Below are 20,759 nucleotides of genomic sequence, written 5' to 3' on the forward strand. Positions count from 1 at the left end.
TGCTCTCACTCTCTTTTAAAAAAAATCATCGGTTTACATAATGTTTTCCCTTCATGTGAAAGTTAACAACCCTTTGCAACTACGCATTATTTACATTCACATGGGCAGGCGAAGCAGGGTGGCTGGTTATGCCCACGATTTTGGCAGCTTTTGCACACAGCTCAACTATTGATGTTGGATGAAAAGGTAAGAGGTGGGGCATCATGTGTGAAGTGAAGCAGGGATCCGAAATCCAAATTGATCTGCTTGACGACAAGTCTCTCGTATGAAGTTCTAAGTTGTGTGCACAGACAGAAGATGGCGAGGGGCTTAATCTTTACTACTGTCAATGACTAGTGATTCATTTAGTTGTTTTAGATATTTGTAACCCACCCTTCACCAAAAAGGTCCCAGGGCGGCAGATATTAAAATTAAAACCATCATTAACCACAAGCAAAATTGAAAGAAAAATAATTCAATGTCATCATCAAATTCAGTACTGATTTCTGTACCAAAATTTACCTGACGAGAAAGTGGTTTTTGTTGTCTGGGGCAACAGAATGACAAAACAAAGGCACACACTTGCAGCACACCTAAAATAAAAGTATTTGCTTGAATCTGGAGTCCTTATACCTCACAGAAAATGAAGGTAAGCCCAATGCTATCAGGGAGGATAGCTAGTTTATGCTATTGTTTGCTTCCTGTGTTGTGCTAAAACACTCACACACAGAGGAAGGCTTTAGTAGACTAGGTGCTAAGAGGATATACTCAGAATTACAGTAAGGCAGAGCACCGTGGTAACAACTACCGGTAGTCCCATCACCAAATCACAGCAGATAGATGTGCTCTTTTAAATCAACCAATTATAGCTAGAAAAGCTAAGGCTGAGGACTACTGTGGTATTGAAGCTGTTGAGGCCAGATTATAGCAACAGAAGAGCACGGAGGGGTTGTGGGTTCTGTAACTTTGGTATAGCTGGGGAATAGCTGGTGTGTCCAAAGGTATGATTTGGGGACTTTAAGGTACCTTTAGCACATTTCATGTCCATAAAGTATGGAAGCCAACTCTACCAAAGAAAAGAACACCTTGGGTTTCCTACATTTTCAAGTTCATTGCAAAGCTAATTTTGCTATGCAATACTCTTATGTTAAATATTCATTCTGGAGCCAACAAGTCAAACAGATCACACATTTCTAGAAATGAATGTAACTTCTCTGAGACAATATGGTGAGCCATAGAAGAATTTAACTTCTGAAGGATTAAATCAAAGTGTCTCTGATATTTGCACACACAGGAGAAGATAGTAGAGAACAACTTCAGGCCACGTTACAGATTTAGAAGTACTGCTGGTGGTGGCTTGGAAGGAATTTTTCCGAGTGTGAATTTCTTTGCCTTAAATTGCTCCAGTTCTTCAGCAGACAGTTCCGACTCTGGTGTAAGTAACTTTGCAGAGGTGGTGCTGGGAGGGGTTGTGGAAGGGGGCAACGTTGCATTACCCCCAAAGAGACTTGCTGGCTGCCCAAACAGTGTGTTCCCTGAATTCAAAGGGGAAGCAGCAGCTGTTCCAAACACCGAAGCAGATGTGGAGTCTGAGGAGCTGGCAGGAAAAGATTTGCCGAATCCGGGATTCAAAGCAGGGGTAACGGCTGCTGTACCAAACACCGATGCAGGCGCAGTCTCCGAGGAACTTGCTGGAAAAGGTTTGCCAAACCCTGAAAAACCAGAAGCTCCAAACCCACCTGGAGTTGTTGTAGCCATTTTAAATGAAAAGGAAGATGCCGATGAAGCGGGTTGATCTCCAAAGCTGACTGCATGGGGCGCAGTGGTGGAAGATGCAGTGCCCTGGCTGCTCGTGAGGCTCCCAAATGCAGGTGTGCTTCCAGAGGAGATGCTGCCAAGTTCAGAAGTTGGTTTGAAGGAGAAGGCTTGAGCAGGTTTATTATCCACAGGAAAGGCTGCAATTGTCGCACAAAGAAAAGCAAGAGGTATGTTGGCAATAGTAAGATCAAAGAAACGATAGTAAACCCAGGACTATCGGAACTAAGAATATGCAAACCTCCACCCACCCCCAGCCAAAACAAATCCCTACCTGATGATCCAAAAGCCGATGCCTGCTGTCCTCCAAACCCAAATGCAGGTGGTGGTTGACTAGCCGTGTTCTTAAATTCAGATATCTTAAAACAATGAGAAGTAGTTCTACATGTTACAGAAGAAAAAAGGTACTATTGCATCCAATTCAATACAAAATGCATAGTTAAGAAATGAACAAATACTTGATATAGAATAAGCCAATTTACATCACCATCACTATGATTTCACTTTATTTGTAGTGTGGATCTACAGCAGGTATGGGGAATCTAAGGTCTTCCAGATGTTGTTGGACAACAACTCCCACCATCCCCAACTCCTGGCCATGCTAGCTGATGCTGAGAGGAGCTGAAGTCCAGCAACACCTGGAAGGCCACAGGTAAATGAATAGATCTCTATTTGGATCGTCATCAGCAGAATACCTGTTGGACTGGGGAGATAGCTCTATTTATTTATTTGCTTATTTTGAATGCCACCCTTCATCCGAAGATCACAGGGTGGTTCACAACAGAAAAATAAAAAATGTGTCACAAAAAATGTGTCACAAAAAATCCCCAAACCAATAATCCCCCTCCCACAAACACATTTAAAAGGCCATAGATTGTTTAATCAGCCAAAAGCCTGGTTACAGAGAAAGGTTTTTGCCTGGCACCTAAAGAAATGTAATGAAGAGGCCAGGCAAACCTCCCTGGGGAGAGCATTCCACAAGTGGGGAGCCACCGCAGAAAAGGCCCGTTTTTGTGTTGCTACCCTCCAGACCTCTTGCAGCAGGAGGCACACAAAGAAAGGCCTCAGAGGATGATCACAGGGTCTGGGTCCATTCATACAGGGAGACATGGTATTTGAGATATTGTGGTCCTGAGCCATTTAAGGCTTTATCGGTCAAAACCAGCACTTTGAACTGGGCCTGGATACTGATTGGCAGCCAGCACAGCCAGGCAAGGATCTATGTAATATGCTTAAACCATCTTGCGCCAGTGAGCAACCTGGCCTCTGAATCCTGCAACTGCTGAAGTTTCTGAACTGTCTTCAGAGGCAGCCCTATTTATATATAACACACTGCAGTAATCTAATCTGGAGGTTACCAGAGCATAGACAACAGAGGTTAGGCTACTCATGTCCAAATAGGGGCGCAGCTGGGCTATCAGCCAAAGCTGATGGAAGGCACTCTGTGCTGCTGAGGCCACCCGGGCCTCAAGCAACAGCAGAGGATCCAGAGGTTCCCACAAACTACATGCCTACTCCTTGCCCTTGATTCCCTTCGAAGCAGCTCCCCATAAAGGGGCACCCCCACCCCGGTCAGCCCAGGTCTCAAAATATCCCCCACTCCTGTGCTAAATTGAACCCAGATGGGTTCTCAATTGGTCAGCCAGCAATTGGTCAGGCAGGGTGGAACAGGCTTCCCTCTGCCAGTCCAAGGTGCAAAAAGGCAAGCTTCCTCAAGAGGAGGAGGAATTCCAGCTGCTGTGTTAGAGGTTACCTCCTTCACCGATGGTCTCCGGCTGCTGTTACTTCTGAGAGCAAAGCATAAGTTCTCAAACTCAAAAAACCCCAACACTCTAAAGAACACCTGCCCTCTTAGTAACCTATTTTTCTGCCTTCTTGAACCCCCTTGGCCATCACCACCTTTCAAGGAAGCAGAGCCAGCAGCTGAACAACGCCAATGAATAATACCCATTGCTCTGGATGTTTATTGTAGAAACAGTATCTTCTATCAACAAATCTGATTTTATTACTGTGAACTGCTTTGAGAAACATGACTGAAAGATTTCCAAACCTTGTAAAATAAATTTAAAACTTTAAATGAAGACCTTTTCATTTTCTCTATTACACTCACCAGTGCCGCTTTAGTAGATGCATTTATATTCTTCAGCTCAAGCAACCGACTTCTCCACTGGCTTGCTAACTGCTGGACTGAATTGATCTGAAAAAAAGAGAGATTAGACTGTGTTAGGACCCTACTAATCAAAGCAAGAAGGAATAGAATTTTTGAGCAGCTGTGATTAAAATGTGTTGACACATTCAGAACCAGAAGAATGTCATTACTACCACACAGTTCAAATGTACGGTATATTTTTTTGGGGAGTGGGGTGGACTTGAGTCCAAATCACAGCCATTTGCACTAAACAATATTACACCACTAGTAATCACATGCAGCTCTCAAGGTAAAACAGTTCAACGCATCATAAGAGATTTACAACCTCTCTTAGATAATGACAGCTCTCTTTCCCAAGCTCTGGGAGGACAACCTTTCATCGTCTACAGAAAGCCACCCAATCTTAAACAACTCCACACACACAATAATACAACAACCAGACTTAACATGAACACTGAGTGGCACAAGAGCCTGCAGTAAATCTAGATGCCAAATTTGCAGCCACATACACCCGGACAACATCATTACTGGCCCCAATAACATCAAACATACCATCCCAGGCCTATTTAATTGTTCATCTTCCAACATTATAAAAAGGTAAAGGTAAAGGACCCCTGACAGTTAAGTCCAGTCGCAGACGACTCTGGGGTTGTGGCGCTCATCTCACTTTACAGGCTGAGGGAGCCTGCGTTTGTCTACTCCACAGACAGTTTTTCCGGGTCAAGTGGCCAGCATGACTAAGCTGCTTCTGGTGCAATGGAACACCCAAACCAGAGCAGTGCACAGAAACACCATTTACCTTCCTGCCGGAGTGGTACCTATTTATCTACTTGCACTTTTTGGGGGGCGTGCTTTTGAACTGCTAGGTTGGCAAGAGCTGAGACCGAGCAACGGGAGCTCACCCCGTTGCAGGGATTTGAAACATTATATATGCTATCAAATGCCAACAGTGCCCTTCAGCTCTCTATATTGGACAAACAGAACAAAACTTACGCCAAAGGATAAATGGACATAAATCTGACATCAGGAATTATAAAACAGAGAAACCAATAGGAGAACACTTCAACCTCCCAGGACATTCTATACAAGACCTTAAAGTAGCTGTCTTAGTGCAAAAGAATTTTAAAAATACACTTGAAAGAGAAGTTGCTGAGTTACAACTCATTACCAAACTAAAAACTATGGAGAGACCTGGTCTGAATAGAGATATTGGATTCATGTCCCATTATACATGCTAAAGCTAATTATGGCCATCCCATTATACATGCTAAAGCTAATTATGGACCCAGGTGGCGCTGTGGTTAAACCACAGAGTCTAGGGCTTGCTGATCAGAAGGTCGGCGGTTCGAATCCCTGTGACGGGGTGAGCTCCCGTTGCTTGGTCCCAGCTCCTGCCAACCTAGCAGTTCGAAAGCACGTCAAAATGCAAGTAGATAAATAGGAACCGCTACAGCGGGATGGTAAACGGCGTTTCCATGTGCTGCTCTGGTTTGCCAGAAGCGGCTTTGTCATGCTGGCCACATGACCTGGAAGCTATACGCCGGCTCCCTCGGCCAATAATGCGAGATGAGTGCGCAACCCCAGAGTCGGTCACGACTGGACCTAATGGTCAGGGGTCCCTTTACCTTTTATCCCTTTAAAAATCCCTTGCCCTTCCCCTGTGGAACCAACTGCCATCATTAACAGTCATCAACAGTTACAAGGCTGTAGAGACCTCTGCTTCAGAGTACAGTATCGTGTATACACACGAAAGCTCATACCTAGAAAGCTGATACTTAGTTGGTCTTTATAGTGCCACTGGAATTATTTAAATAATAAGATTTTTTTTTTTTGAAAGATTCTTTTAAAGACTGCCTTAAGACAAAAAGACTTAATTCTCTTAAGGGAGTTCTTTTTGGATCATCTTTTAATAATCTTTTTAAATCTTTCATCTTGTTATTTATTATCAATATGTAGAGACTCACATAATTTTGTGCATTGTTGTTTGCTCTGCAATTATAATATTCAAGACGCAACTCTTCTGGCAAGATGTCTGGAAACCCTGCAGGAAGAGGAACAGTCAAAACCTGGAAAGACAGATAATATTGCTCTTATCCCCAGCTATGAAATCATAGTAAATGCATCCCCCAACAACTCTCATGTTTGTTGACAAGAGACACTGGCCAAGTATAAAAGCAAATGACAATGGCACCAGAGAATCAATTGGCGTATATACTCCTGTATAAGCCGAGTTTTTCAGCACATTTTTAATGCTGAAAAAGCCCCCCATGGCTTATACTCGAGTGAGGCAGGGGCGAACGAAGCATGAACAGTAGCTGGGGCAGGGGAAACCGACCATACGGTGCATGCACAGCACCGCTACGTCCGGCACATGCGTGTATGCCGGCAGTATCGCCCGCTTGCGCCTGTACGGGCGGTTTGCTGATGGCGCCGCAAACATTTGCGTGGCTCTGCTCACTCCCTCTACCTCACGCGCCCAGCCCTTTGCCCCGCTCCATCAGAAGAGTCAGGCATTCGGTGTGCAAGAGAGGGAGAGCCGGGCAGGTCGCTATCTCTTTCCCTGTCTCCGCCCACACACACCTCCTGCACGCCGGCAGCCTCTTGTGTTGTCCGTGCCGTACTGGGCAAGAACCTGCCCACTTCTGTGTTTATTTATAGTACTTAGTCTGCTATATTTTATTTTTTATTTTCTTATTAACCCCTATCTGGACCCAGTGTTTCCCACTCTAGGCTTATACTCGAGTCAATAAATTTCCCCAGTTTTTTGTGGTAAAATTAGGTGCCTCGGCTTATATTCGGGTTGGCTTATACTTGAGTATATATGTAATAGCTTTCACCATGCATTGGGGTCTTATTTCAAAAGCATGATACTTCAAAGACTCCAGAAGTTACTTCAAAACATGGTATATAACATATTCTGTGAAGTGTGCTATCTTGTACTTTCTTAATTTAGAACTTATGCCAGCTTGCAAATTAATCATTTGTCCACTCAAGACTTCGTGTGAAGAAATGCAGTTTGAACTCTACATTTATTCAGGTACCAAGCAATGCATGGTAGGGATAACTTCTAAGTGTTTAGCCCAGGCATAGGCAAAATTGGCCCTCCAGATGTTTTGGGACTACAACTCCCATCATCCCTGACCACTGGCCCTGTTAGCTAGGGATGATGGGAGCTGTAGTCCTAAAACATCTGAAGGGCCAAGTTTGCCTATGCCTGGTTTAGCCCCTTCTGAGCCTCTCAATTTTCCCTTTCAGGTGCCTTCTATGTCTGTTCTTCCCAAAGCTGGGCTCACTTTTCGAGCCTGGAAGGGTGCTGGGAAAGGGGGAAAGGAAACACTGTCCATTAGTAGTAATATTTGCAATGAAAAATCGGAGACAGCAAAAGATCAAACAGCCCACTGGTAGATTTTTAATCTTTCTCTATTGCCAACGACACATAATGTACATACCCCAACTACACGCTACTAAAATCATAAAGGAAAAATTGGTTTCAGAACTCTTCTTTCTCTCATGGAGCCTATAGTTGGCCATCATGGTTGCCATGACAGTCAGCAACAGATAAAGCTGGGTTAAATAATACAAGGAGGCCAAGTTAGCAAATCACATTACTGTATTGTAAATTGCCCACCTGATAAAGTAGTTAGATTCTGGTCTTGCAAAAACTCCCATTTTGTGTTAGTTAAATAAATACTAGAATGAACAGAAATTTTAGAAGCATACAGTGGTACCTCGACTTACGAATAACTCGACTTACGAATGTTTCGAGTTACAAATGGAGTTCCGTCTGCCATTTTGGATGCGGTTTAGATAGGATTTTTTTGACGTACAATTTTTTAATATTTTCCCCCCCATTGGCTTTGACTTACAAATTTTTCGACTTACGAAGGTCTGTTCGGAACGGATTAAATTCGTAAGTCGAGGTACCACTGTAGTCCATACCAAAGCCTCATTATTATTATTTTTAAAAAGATAAAAGACAGACACTTTTTGTTCACTTATATAAGCACACTTCTCATTCTTTGGGATCCAATAATAGTATTCAAGTGAGAAATAAACCTAAGCATGTGTGGAAAATTAAGAGGATTAGGAAAGATTCTACCTGATATATTAGGCTTTTCTTTCATAGGTGAATAGGTGGAAAACATCCATTGTCCTGAAGATTCCCAACTCTCCATGTCTTTCATTATAAGTTCACTGAATAAATGACATTCAAAAGTCATAAACCAAATGAAATGGAAGATAGGCAGTGAAGACCTACTTAAAGCTAGATTCAATGTGTTTTTTAAAAAATACAGAGCCAAGTCAAAGGTTTACTGTGATAAGACAAAACAATGTGTTTTATAAGTGGCTTGCTACAATACTCTTTTTCAGTTTCTAAAATTCAAAGAAAACAAGTGGAAAGAGTGGGTGCAAGATCAAATATAAACAGGAAGTACTTGAATAAGCAGGGGAAATCACAATTGAATGAAAAAAAATCAATTCTTAAGTGATTCAGTGTGAGAAATCCACATCTGCATCATTTGGGGACACAGATGCCAATCCAGTCTGATGCAGATGGCAATGCACATCCCCATCTAGAGCCTCTAGTTTTACACAACTAAGAAGCAAGAGCTGCATCAGAGCCAATATTAAACCAATCTGAAACATATTTGTACCAAGTCACATTTTTTAATAGCTGTCAGGACAAAAATTAGCTACACCAAAGAAACATCAACACGATTGAAATTATCTGAAAAGAAACATTTTTTCTCTGTTAATAGGATAGAATCTTAGGCTAGTCTTTCCCCTTTCTCATTCCCAAATGCAGTTTATGAAGATAGGACCAAGTGTCAGACCCACATGCTCCTCCCTCATCCCTCTCCTTGAGAGCCAGCTTTGGCAGTTTGATCTTGTTTAAAGGAAACCAGTTCCCATTACATCTGAAACAGGAAACTCTGGATGAATGTCAACTAAAGCATCATTAAGCCACGGTCTACCACTACAGACACAGCAGGATTTGCTTTAAACAGGATCAAAGTGCCGGAGCCAACAGCATAAGAAATAAGCATGACCAGCACTCATTCTGGCTAATTATGCCCAAACTGGTTCTTAATATTATGAACTTTTATGAGCAAAGGCCACTGTCACAGGCAGGCACTCTGTACAGAGTTAATTCTTCTTAACTCCTATTTACCTCGATAGGATATTAACAGTTGTGTACAGGACTGCAGCCATAGGGTTCAGGTTTGTTTTTTAATTAGCCATTCAATAAAATTTATTCAAAGTCTATTAAAACTTGAGAGATAGGAAATTGCTACTTACAGAAGTTTATCTTCCTCATCTACAATGCCACTATTACCAACATTTTCATTGGAGTTTAATGCAGCATATCGATTCTGTGAAAAGCCAGAATCTCTGTTGTGCCAGCTGGATGATTTGGAAAAATTGGATGTCTGTACAGGATTACTGTATCTCTGATTATGTCCACTCCATGCTCCTCTTCGACTGGAGCCTTCAGTTGGGAAAGAAAGAGATGTGTTAAGTAAGAGTTATGAGAGAACCAGCTTCACTACACCTGCTGCCTGTTGAATTTTCACCTGCGGCGGTGCGGTGGCTCCAGGAGACGGAGCTGAATCAAGGGGAAGACAGGCAGGGGCAGCCGCTGCACCGCCGCATTTCGGCTCCGCCCCCCCCCCCGGACAAAGGAAGATTAGCTGTCAGCTTCCCGCGCTGACAGCTGATCTTCCTTTGCCGCCTTCTATGGCCGCGCTTCGTAAGACGAAGCGGCGGTCATAGAAAATTTTGTCGTCTTACGAATGCCTCGCGCAACACAAAACTCTTTCATCTAGCGAGTTTCTCATTGTGCGAGGCATTCGTAAAGCGAGGCACCACTGTATTTTAGGTCTTCTCTCTTTCTCTCAACCCCTCTGCCAGGTTAGGGATCTTCTCCACATGCATGTGTTGGAAAGGTCCTATAGCTAAGCTCTGGGTAGCCACACACATTTACAAATTTGTGTGTGTGCACATGTGGCAAATTCCAGAGGGCCCATCCTGTTAGGATACAATCAGTGCAAGATTTACGTATAAGCTAAACAAGCTATAGCTTACAGCCCCACTCTCCTGGGGGCCCCTATAAAATTTAAAGGGAAAAATAACTGGATTTACATTTCCAAAATATAAGATAAAATAAAATAAAACGTACATACAGCAACAGTGTTTTGTGTTGTGTAGGCTCCTATGATGTAAGTAATGGCCTGCTAGCTTGCTTCCTAACATAACACTGGTTTGCTATTATTATTTCATGTTATAGCAAGTTTCTAGAGACTAGATTATGAGTCTTTGTAAATTGTGCTTCTAAAGGAACCTTTGTTATTGCCAAATGCCAATGTGTTTGCATTATTAAGTTTGTTATGAATAAAAAATCATTTTAAGTTAGAGCTTAATAATTATTTCACTATTAATATACTTCTCCTTAATTATATTTCACTATTAATATACTTCTTAATTGTATTTCAGTTCAACAATTACTTTGTTAAAATACATATTCTGTTATGCGCAAATGGCTTTAGATACCTATTAGGTCCATAAATTACCATATATTCAACACAAAAAACAGCTAGGTAGCCGTGTTGGTCTGACGTAGTCAAAACAAAAGTGTGAAGAAGTGTGCATGCACACGAAAGCGCATACCTATGACAAACTTAGTTGGTCTCTAAGGTGCTACTGGAAGGAATTTTTTGTTTTTTATTTTGTTTTGACAAAAAACAGCGACAGTTTGTTGTTGACAAAGGACAGCGGGACATATAAAGGGCCCCATTACCTTCAGTAGCTTAGGGCCTCATCAAAACTAAACCCGGCCCGCCCTGGATACAACAGACTGAAACGGATTACTCTGAAGTCACTTCACCACCAGATGAAAACATTTTTGGCTCCCCCTCCAACTGCCCCACCGCGCATGTTGGCAGTATAGAGGAGGCAACCCTAGCCGGCGCCCATCTGGAGGGCACCAGGTTGGCCGGCGTAGCAGCAAGAGGCCCCGGCGCGAGGGGACGGAGAGAATCCGCCGGCGGAGAGGTGGAGCGGCGCAGCTTCTTTTTCTTACCCGCGTTGGCTCTGCCGACGTGATGGCGCGGGTGCTCGTTCCAGCAGTTGTCGCCGAAGCGGCAGTGGCCCTGCAAGAAGTAGTGGCAGACCTGGCCGGAGTTGCGCGCCATGGCGGCGCTTCCCCGGAGGCAGCTCCCGCCGCGAACTCCTCGAAAGCGAGAATATGAAGAACAGCCGCCGCCGCCGCCTTACGCACGACGGGAGGCTCTGCCTTCAGGGCTCGTGTTGATGACGTGCGGGCGTCGGCAGGCAGCCGGCTCGCGCGAGGAGTCCGGGGGTGGGGGGCGAGCGCTCTCCGAAACGGCTCTTTCCTAAGACGTCAGCAGCCCGGTGGCAGTTGGTGGAAACGAAAAAACATCAATCAGCTTCGGCGCGCGTAGAGCCGTTGGGAGCGGCAGTTGAGGAGCTGCGGCGAGGCTTCGAAGCAGTTTCCTCAAGAGTTTTTTTCCGCTTTTCCAAACTATGGCGTGACTTTCCAGAGACGACAACGTGTGGCAGCGCCGTCTTCCTGCCCAGGTCTGCGCAGCAACGGTGGGGGTTTCTTCTCCTAAGAGAAAGCGGCGGCGGGTTAAGACCGCAGGCAGCACGGTAGCGGCGCGCGAAGAGAGGGCAAAACCCGTAAGCTTTCGTGGCGCCGACATCGTCAGATGAGCTATGAGTCTGTGTATGACAGAAATTTGGCAAGCACTATACGTCATAGAGCACTGTCAGCCCCAAAATGCTGCAGGGTTAGCTAGGAAACACACGTGAACAGGTGTTATTCCTCCGCTCTCGCCCTTAACTCCTCCTGATGGTGACTTTCCAGGTTCAGGGGACGCTCAAGTCTCTGAATGATAGTTCCTGGGGAGCAAAAGCACAAAAAGGCTATTTGCTTTGTGTGGCAGCTATGGGCTTTTGGAAAACAACTACTCATGGGTGTAGCCAAGGGGGTTAGGTGCCGCCCCCAAATCAAGTAAATTAACAAAAAAAATACAAAGTACCTGAGGTTCTGCCACACTAACGTAAAGCCTGCTACCCCAACATAAATCCTGCCTGCACCCATGGGACTCTTAGCCACTGTGGGAATCCTATTGCCTACTAGATGAGCCTTTTATAGCAAGGCAGTAGGGTGGTTCTTACTTCTTTATTAAATTTACATGCCACCCTTCATCCAAAGATCACATGTGACTAAGTTCACATTAAGAGCCCTGAACAGTAATATAGAAATAAGATTATACATCAACATTTTGTTGTTTGATTTTGACTCTAAATCCAAATAGAGATGTGAGTGTGTCAATGTGGTTCTCTTTCTCTTTTCTTAAAGTTGTACCTTGTCTTTACTTGCTTTTTCTTCTTTGGAGACTCCAAATGATAGGAACCATTTCCCAGCAGCAATCACTTAACAAATGTCCAAAGAGCACAGTCTGTTGTTCTAGGTTTAATTTATCGATAGCTACACCTCTACTTCTTAACTTTCACCTCTACTTCTTAATCTATTCAGTAGATAGGTGCCTTTTTCAAACCACGCCTTTAGCTGTCAAAGAACAGCGGTATGAAATAGCAGAGATTAACCTTAATGAAAAGCAATGTGCACTGGAAGTTGGCTTCCATAGCTACCGGTACTACTTCCAATGCTAACGCGCGCACACACACACACTTGAAAGTAACTTTCATGCACCTTGATTTCTATTCCTCACAACTCTATTGGCAGCATTCAAAAAGGTTGTTAAATGAGAAAAGTGTACAATAAGAGCACCCACAGATATGTGTTTGCTCCTTAAGCTCTAGTTTTTTGTATTTTTTTACTATTATTAAAATTTAAAAGCAGGTTAAATTAAAAATACATAATAGAACAGAATAAAATATGCAAAAACCAATCAAATCATAGGCAGCAGATTTACCCAAACACCTGGGTGAACTACTCTTCAACTGGTACCAAGAGTTGGTGCCACTTGTATTTGAGAAGCAAGTGAATTCAAGGCACCTGTAACAAGAATTCTTTTTTCCACCTTGGCACATACTGAATTTCAGGCAGATGTGGCAGGTAGGCAGGTCTATTTGAAGTCAAGGCAGGTCTATTTGAAAGCAGACACTCTTGTCAAATATTCTATTCCTTATTCTATTCTATGTACTACTTCATTGTCAGCCCTACAAATTGCTGCCTTCTTCCTCTACTTGTGTATTCATAAAATTTGCTTAGATTTCTTTTCTATCTTTTAATATGGATTCCCACATTAGAATGAGCTTTTCCTTGAAAGAATACAATTGGGAAAGGGCTGGAACTTTCTGGCTCTTCCCAACCAAATTTAATTTGATAGATCTTTTCTTACCAAAGATAATGCCACTGATTTTCCCTAAAAGATAGTCCAGGTTATAGAAATAAAGTCTCTTCACATATGTTAACATGGACTATTAAATGAACATTTCATGACCACCTTAAGAAAAACATATTTATTTAACCAAGTTTACTGACCACAAGCCTCACTGAGGTTTTAAAAAAAATTGCTTCTACTTAGCAAAAGTAATCAGTAGGCAAGGTTTATCAATACATTATTTGTTAATACACAAAAACAGTCCAAGAAAACTTGTTGCACCGAGTTCATTTACTAAGAATTGACAATGAATCAGTTTTGTCACACGATGTCTAGTTACGTAACAGGGATATACCTAGAATTAAGGAAAATGAGTGTTTTCATACTGGATGGTCCATATTTGGACTGATTGAAGTTAAATATGCACTATATGGGAACCCCCTTTAAAAACAAAAAAAGTTAAAAATAGCATCTGCTAGATTTGAATTTCTTATCAAATTATTCCATTTTTGGCAAAAGGTTTGAGGGGAAGGAAATACTTTAAAACAGAATAATATAAAAAGTGTGCTTCAGAATTTGTTTAAAGACCCAACACGAAAAAAATAGTCATTTTAAAAAGTAGACTTCCATCACTCTGCAGGTATGTGTATCACTTTAACATAGTATTAAAGGCAGTATTACAAAGTATACAAAAATGTACTTTAAATAATATAGGATGTTCTCAAACTAAAGCACATATTATACCCCAAACATGTTTTTGCACAAGTCATAAGTCATTCACTTTGTCACATGTAAGCTTTTTACAGTACACACTATGCAGTTTTTGGAACTTCAGATGCATATTAAATCAGGCATGTAAAAAAATGGTATGAATTTTGATCTACTCCAATGAGAACAAGGAATTGGAAGGAACAGACATTCTAAACAAACTTATTTCCTGGGTTTTACTTTGGATACCCTACAACTTATTAGACTGCGATTAGGGACAAAACCAATGAATGGGAATTGCCTGGGCAAGTTTAGTTCCACTCCAACTATTCCTAACACATTTACTTTCTTTCTCCTGTAAATGAACCTTCTAGTATGTCCAGGTAGGAGACCATTTGTACCCTTGGACTCCCCCCAATGCTCCTGTAGAGAGGTGCAGTATGTACCCTCATCTGCACAGTAAATATTTTAGGAAGTAGATGCACTAATGAAAAAAGCATAATATCCCATGCACATGGTAGACAGGACATAGTGGAAACATACCATAGGTTTGTGGCTTTGCACAGATGGCATTAAGAACATGGAGGAGGGAGTAATTGCCTGTTGCCAGTCACCATTCCAGTTGCATGAAAGATGCTCATATAAGATATGCCCCTAGTTATCTGAGCCTGCTCAGTACCAGAAGAAGGTGCATAAATAGTTAGAAAGCACAATATGTTTCACTCAGTAACTGGATACCATCCTGTGGGGGATTTGCATTGAAGTAATGCAGTATATCTCTTTGTAGAACACATGTTTCAGCAGAACAGATGTTTGAGCAAAGTTACTCCAACTAATGGGTTTGTTTCATTCAGTTTTGCTACGTGAAGATTTTAATTATTTTAAACTCTGAAAAAAGCAGGTGACTAAAAAAATTCTCTTGTTGGAATATTTCACAATATACTTAGACAGCAGGGTTTGTGGCAAAACTGCGCGCGTGCATCTTAAGGAAATTTCATGTGTCTTCAATCTAGGGTTGTAGATTCTTGAGTTACTTCCAAAAAATACAACTTTGACAAGCAAATCCACCTTATACACATAGTGGAGATAAAGTGAAGGATTTCATCCAAAAATTTTCTGTAGTACTGACATCTTGACAAGATGAAATTGAAACGCAGAAGCATCACAAGTAGCAATCCTGAAACCTTCATGTTTCTAGTGTCTCCTCATTTGCTCCACAAGTATCAACTACACAGATTAAACAGCTGGTCACTGGGAAAGCACGGACTTTAGAGTTGGCTATCCATTTATCAGTTTCAGTATTATATTCAAGGATGTGCCCCAAACGACCTACACCCTGAAAGCCTGCTAAGACATAAACTATGGAACCCACAGCAGCACATTTTACAGTCACACCTTTCCATGGCATGGGAGAGACCATCTTCCACTCATTTACTTTAATGTCATAATATTCCACATTGTCTAAGCCACCTTTAAAGAGAAAGGAAAACACACAGATAAGTATCAACCATGGTTTCTCAAACTTCAACATAGTGATCACTTGAGATACAGAATCCTTCCCAAGTAGAACTTTCTCTAGTATGGTGAAGTAAAAACAATAGCTGCAAGGATGGTTTGAAAAAATTAGCATCTAAAATTATCTGGGACTTAATAAACTGAGGAATGGAAACAAAATCCAAGGTCATAAAATAAGATCAAAGTTATTGCAGGGTGATAATTCCAAATTTATAGTGCAATCCTTCTAAATGTCTACTCAGAAGTAACTGCCACTGAATTCAATGGCACTTACTCTGAGGTACATAGGTATAGAATTGTTCTCTTAAAAGTCTTAATTTCCACTGCTTTAAGGAAAAATATTTTAATTTTCTATATAAATGCTATTTAACCCTATGCATAGGACAATCCCAGTCATGATGGATATATGCTTTGTAGATGACTTTCATATTTGGGAGAGTATGTAAAATTACAGTGTACTGGTAGAGAAGTGCTTATTTTTTATAAAAAAATACTCTACATGTGATACCATTAACAGCAAAACTGCAGGTCTGGAAAAGTCTAGTCAAACAGCAAACATATCATATTCACTCTTCCAGTGAGGCATGACTGCAAGACTCCTTCCACTAAACACCCTAAAAACATGCAGGGACACAGCTCATTCTTCCACTAAGCTGGTGGTCCAGTCAGCCTACTTGAAACTGTCACATCCCTCCAAAGTTGGCACAATTATTGGTACATCTTGCCTTTGGCACAGCAGATTTCAATAACAAATATTTAATAAAAAATATCAATTACCTAAGCCATTCTGTCCCCCAACGGCAAATATTTTGTCTTTCACAAACACAAGTCCATGATTTTTTCGGGCTTCAAGCATCGGACACAGTTCTGTCCACCTGAAAATATTTAAAGCATGTAATTTTAAAAATACGTTCACTCAGTTCCATACCCTAAGCAGTTCTTTTCCCATCAAGTATGGTAAATACCAAAGTAGCAGAGAAGGGAAATTTATAGTTAACTTATGATTTAGTTCCACTATTGCGAAAACTTGCCAGAGGAACTGTCAGTTAAAATGGAGCACAGGTCTAAGCTAATTTTGGTCGCTTAAAAGCTCTTGCTCCTTATAAAAATATGTGACATAATAAACGTTAGAATATTAACAAACAAAATTCACAGCATCTGAAATATCTAAAAGGCTTTAAAACCTGATTTTAAAGTTTTAACTGACCTCCTAATGCAAGCAGTGAAAGAGCCTCACAAATCTGCCTGGGAAGGGCACTCCGGAAGAAGTTGCATTTGTGTAATTTGTAATTTTAGATGGTTAAACACACAATAAAATTAATTGAAATCAATACATACGTTTCTGTTGCTGGATCATAAACTTCACAGGAATTCAAGACTCTTCCAGAAACATTGTTTCCTAAACTTCCTCCGCATACGTATATGAGACCATTTGCCTCTACCATCCCATGACTGCATCGCTGAGTCAGCATACTGGGCTTTGTGTGCCAACTTTCTGTTCTCGTATCATAGCATTCAAACAAATATAATGCAGAATTTCCTTTAAATAAAGAGACAAGCAAAGTGATTTAGAGAATATTTGGAGATTCTATGAATTACATGCAACATTGCAATAAGGTCACTGTTGTACTTTGTCTTCTAGTGCAGCAGCTGTACGGTTTTAAGATTATGTTCTCCAAAACAAGGTACGTGATCCTATATACAAGCAACCTTCCTGTGATACTGATAATCCTTTAAAAAATTTTTTTTCTATGCTATCTGCATCCAAAATACCCGTATATACTAGAGTATAAGCCAACCCGAATACAAGCCGAGGCACCTAATTTTATCACAAAAAACTCGAGTATAAGCCTAGGGTGGGAAATGCAGCAGCTACTGGTAAATTTCAAAAATAAAAATAGATACTAATAAAATTACATTAATTGAGGCATCAGTAGGTTAAATGTTTTTGAATATTTATTTCAAAGAAAAACACTAAACAAAAATCTTAGCTCAATCAGCAACCAAGTTAAAACAAAAGAGTTAAAATCCTTCAGATCTGGATTCCTCATCTGTATGCCCAAACAGAGCTTCAGCTGTAGCTGGTGTGAGGTTATATCAGCATAGACATTGTCATCATTACTGAGTTCGCAGTCATCACCATCACTGCTGTCGTTCTCATACAAAGCGCTGTCTTCACTGCCATCCATAGCATTCCAGACCTATAGGTAGGGTAACTGCCCTGCCTGGACCCTCCCTGCTTTCAGTTTCAGAAGCCCACTCTGCAGATATAATATCAAAGATGCCTCCTCCAGCCTCTGGCTGTATGCTTTGAAACCTCCTTGCATCAGTGTAAGAAACATGGGTGGGTGGTGCCGTCACAAACATGCTGAGCCATTCCATGTGGCGACTGGCTTGGAACTACTGCCACACCAAAACCAAAAACCAAAAAAATCATTTTCGGTTCATTCCTGGTGGTGAGCTGTAACATGAGAACCTATGCCCCTTGAAAACAGACCATGGATTAAAGAGAATTAAGCTTTTGTTACTGTGGCTGTGGGCGTGTGACCACAGCTTCCCTACATGGATCTGCAAACTTCTCTGCCACCCTGTGGGCAGTTTGAGGGAGAGGGAGGGAAAGGCAATTTTATTTCTTCTTCCACAGCAGTCAGGAAAGTATAGCTGTTCTTTTTTTAAAAAGTTATAGATGTAATGAAGAGCAGCAGCAGGCCAGGGAGCCAGTGGTGGAATTTGGGATGAAAATTAGCTTTAGCAGGCCATGTTGTAAGATAAATGTTGGGGGCCTTTTCTTTGCAATCCCTTGGATTATGAATTTATTCTGTTGCCCAGCATAAAAGTAAAGGGACCCCTGACCATTAGGTCCAGTCGTGACCGACTCTGGGGTTGCGGCGCTCATCTTGCGTTGTTGGCCGAGGGAGCCGGAGTGCAGCTTCCAGGTCATGTGGCCAGCATGACAAAGCCGCTTCTGGCGAACCAGAGTAGCGCACGGAAACGCCGTTTACCTTCCCGCTTGGAGCGGTACCTATTTATCTACTTTCACTTTGATGTGCTTTTGAACTGCTAGGAGCTGGGACTGAGCAACGGGAGCTCACCCTGTCACAGGGATTCGAACCGCCGACCTTCTGATCAGCAAGCCCTAGGCTTTGTGGTTTAACCCACAGTGCCACCTGCGTCCCTATAAAAATCCCATACATATCCTATGCCCAGCATAAGATTGGGCAAATGTTTAAAGGATATAATACTGCTTGTACAGATTTGGTATGGGTGAAAGAGGCAGACTGTGATCCACCTATTAACACCTGCAAGGGCTCAAGCTGCTGAAGAGGTAAGACACACCTTTGCTAGGGGAAAAAACCCACCCAGATTGTCTCTTTAGCACTGTGAGGGGCTGTAGTAGAAATTTCAGAGAAGCCTCCACCTTTTATCCTCACAACAACCCTGTGAGGTAGGGTTGGCTGGGAGACAGTGCCTGGACCAAGGTCACCCAGGGAGATTCACGGCTGAGTGTGGGGATTCAAACCCTGGTCTCCCGAGTCATAGTCCAACACCTCTAACCATTACACCATACTGCTTCTCAATATTGCCGTTATTAGAGCTCAAGGACACTTTCCAGCCGGTGAGAGTCACAAGGACATAGTCATTGTGAGGTTCACCACCCCGGAGATGGGATTTTCTTTGGCTTAGCTTAAGGATGCTCTTAGATTTTTCGTCTCCTAAGAGACCTTGTCATTCTGGCTTCCTGCGAGAGGCATGGTAAATTGCAATAAGGTTTATCTGTCTTGTTTTGTTTTGTTTTAACTGACGTTTTGTTTTGTTTTAACTGACGTTTCAGCTGGCATTAGTGCTGTGGCTGGCGGTATCTGATATATTGTTGAGAAGGCTCTAACTGCTTCTTCTTGGGTGAGTGTGTTCAAGCATAGGCATAGGGTTGCAGCCTGGGGGTGAGGTAAACCATGAAATCTTGCTATCTGTACCAGTTGTGCTGTAAGTTACACATAAATGTCAGAAATATATAGTACTTTCATTTCCAGATTTAGGTGGCTAAATGAAGCTAACATGACAAATATCCCTTCTAAAAATACACTCTGTTGTACCAGTTAGACTAGTCCAGTTAGACTATACCAGTTAGACTAGTCCAGGGGTCCCCAGACTTACCCGCCTACGGGCCGGAGGGCAGGGGAGTGCGCGCGCAGTGGGCCGGAGGGTGGGGGAGTGCACGGCAGTGCGCATGCGCACACCCATTTACTGGCGCGGTGGGGCGCTTCCAGGCCGGAAAAATTGTCGAAAATTGTTTGTGTGCATGCGTATGGGCCTCCCCCGACCCGGAAGTGCACCTCCCCCGACCCGGAAGTGCACCGGAAATGACCTCTTCTGGGTCGGAAGAGGCCCATACGCATGCGCAGAAATGATTTTCGGCGATTTTTTTCAGATCTGGAAGCGCGCCGCAAGAGCGGGCAGCGGCAGCGGGTGGCGGGGGTTGCCGCGGGCCAGATTGGAAGGCCAATTGGGCCGCATCCGGCCCGGGGGCCGTAGTCTGGGGACCCCTGGACTAGTCCTATTGAAATTCAGGGGCATGACTAACTTAGGTCCATTAATTTCAAAGAGTGTATTCAGAATAGAACTTAGTTGGATACAGTTCACTGATTTTTGTTTTTGTTTTTTTGCTCTGTGTTTTAAGGCCCACATTAGATAAGCTGGCTTCCGAGTTTTGGCAGTGAGTGCCATTTGTTTGTAAAAGTAAAATTCAATGACATTAGGGTGCCACATGCGACTTCTACTTTACAGACCCACCAGCAGACCCTTCGAGTGTCTTACCTACTTCAGAACCACCAGATGTATATATTTTACCCTCTGCTGCACAAGCTGCAAGGCTATCCCGAGGTGTTGGAGGCCCCAGCTTCGAATACCAGCTGTCTTTCACAACATTGTAACAGTCCATTCGCTTTATAGGAAAAAGTTGGGAGCCGCCCAAAATATAAACCACGTTGTCCCAGAAAACACAAGCTGCATCCCTCCGCTTTTCAAAGGGACATCGGATGTCTGTCCAGCTGTAATCCTATATGAGAAAAGATAGAAGTTTGGGAGAGAATACTGCACTGTGTAAATTCTTCAGAATTCTGAGATTATTTATTTATTTGTCCAATGAAGCTGGTGTGGCATACATGGTTCTTCCCCTTTCCATTTTACCCTCAAAATTACGTTGCGGGGTAATTTAGGCT

General features: G+C 42.5%; 2 protein-coding genes and 1 long non-coding RNA gene across 11 annotated transcripts in view; 1 reads left to right on the plus strand and 2 right to left on the minus strand.

Moving 5' to 3' along the window:
• Positions 1 to 11,675, minus strand: NUP42 (nucleoporin 42). The gene is made up of 7 exons (XM_035129130.3): positions 11,025 to 11,675; positions 9,245 to 9,434; positions 8,043 to 8,137; positions 5,908 to 5,984; positions 3,905 to 3,991; positions 2,069 to 2,153; positions 1 to 1,934 (listed from the first exon to the last, which is right to left on the minus strand). Exons 1-7 carry the CDS (start codon positions 11,134 to 11,136, stop codon positions 1,306 to 1,308), a joined length of 1,275 nt encoding a protein of 424 aa, XP_034985021.3. The 5' UTR covers positions 11,137 to 11,675; the 3' UTR covers positions 1 to 1,305.
• Positions 11,390 to 20,759, plus strand: part of LOC132592856 (uncharacterized) — a 12,073-nt gene continuing 2,703 nt past the window's right edge. The window contains exons 1-4 of one of the 6 annotated variants that reach the window (XR_015946435.1): positions 11,390 to 11,644; positions 17,183 to 17,225; positions 18,605 to 18,865; positions 19,373 to 19,440. This is a non-coding gene — a long non-coding RNA (uncharacterized LOC132592856). The remainder of the gene's footprint in view (positions 11,645 to 17,182; positions 17,226 to 18,604; positions 18,866 to 19,372; positions 19,441 to 20,759) is intronic. The other 5 variants (XR_015946436.1, XR_015946437.1, XR_015946439.1 and 2 more) reach the window with 5 other exon arrangements.
• Positions 13,442 to 20,759, minus strand: part of KLHL7 (kelch like family member 7) — a 20,306-nt gene continuing 12,988 nt past the window's right edge. For all 4 annotated transcript variants that reach the window (XM_035129125.3, XM_088654312.1, XM_088654313.1 and 1 more), the window contains 4 exons: positions 20,356 to 20,596; positions 16,879 to 17,080; positions 16,318 to 16,415; positions 13,442 to 15,495 (listed from right to left, as the gene is read on the minus strand). In XM_035129125.3, coding sequence (XP_034985016.1) covers positions 15,212 to 15,495; positions 16,318 to 16,415; positions 16,879 to 17,080; positions 20,356 to 20,596 — 825 coding nt within the window. In that variant the 3' untranslated portion in view covers positions 13,442 to 15,211. The remainder of the gene's footprint in view (positions 15,496 to 16,317; positions 16,416 to 16,878; positions 17,081 to 20,355; positions 20,597 to 20,759) is intronic.

The sequence above is a fragment of the Zootoca vivipara genome, chromosome 11 (genome assembly GCF_965207765.1).
Source record: "Zootoca vivipara chromosome 11, rZooViv2.hap1.1, whole genome shotgun sequence".
Lineage (NCBI taxonomy): Eukaryota > Metazoa > Chordata > Lepidosauria > Squamata > Lacertidae > Zootoca > Zootoca vivipara.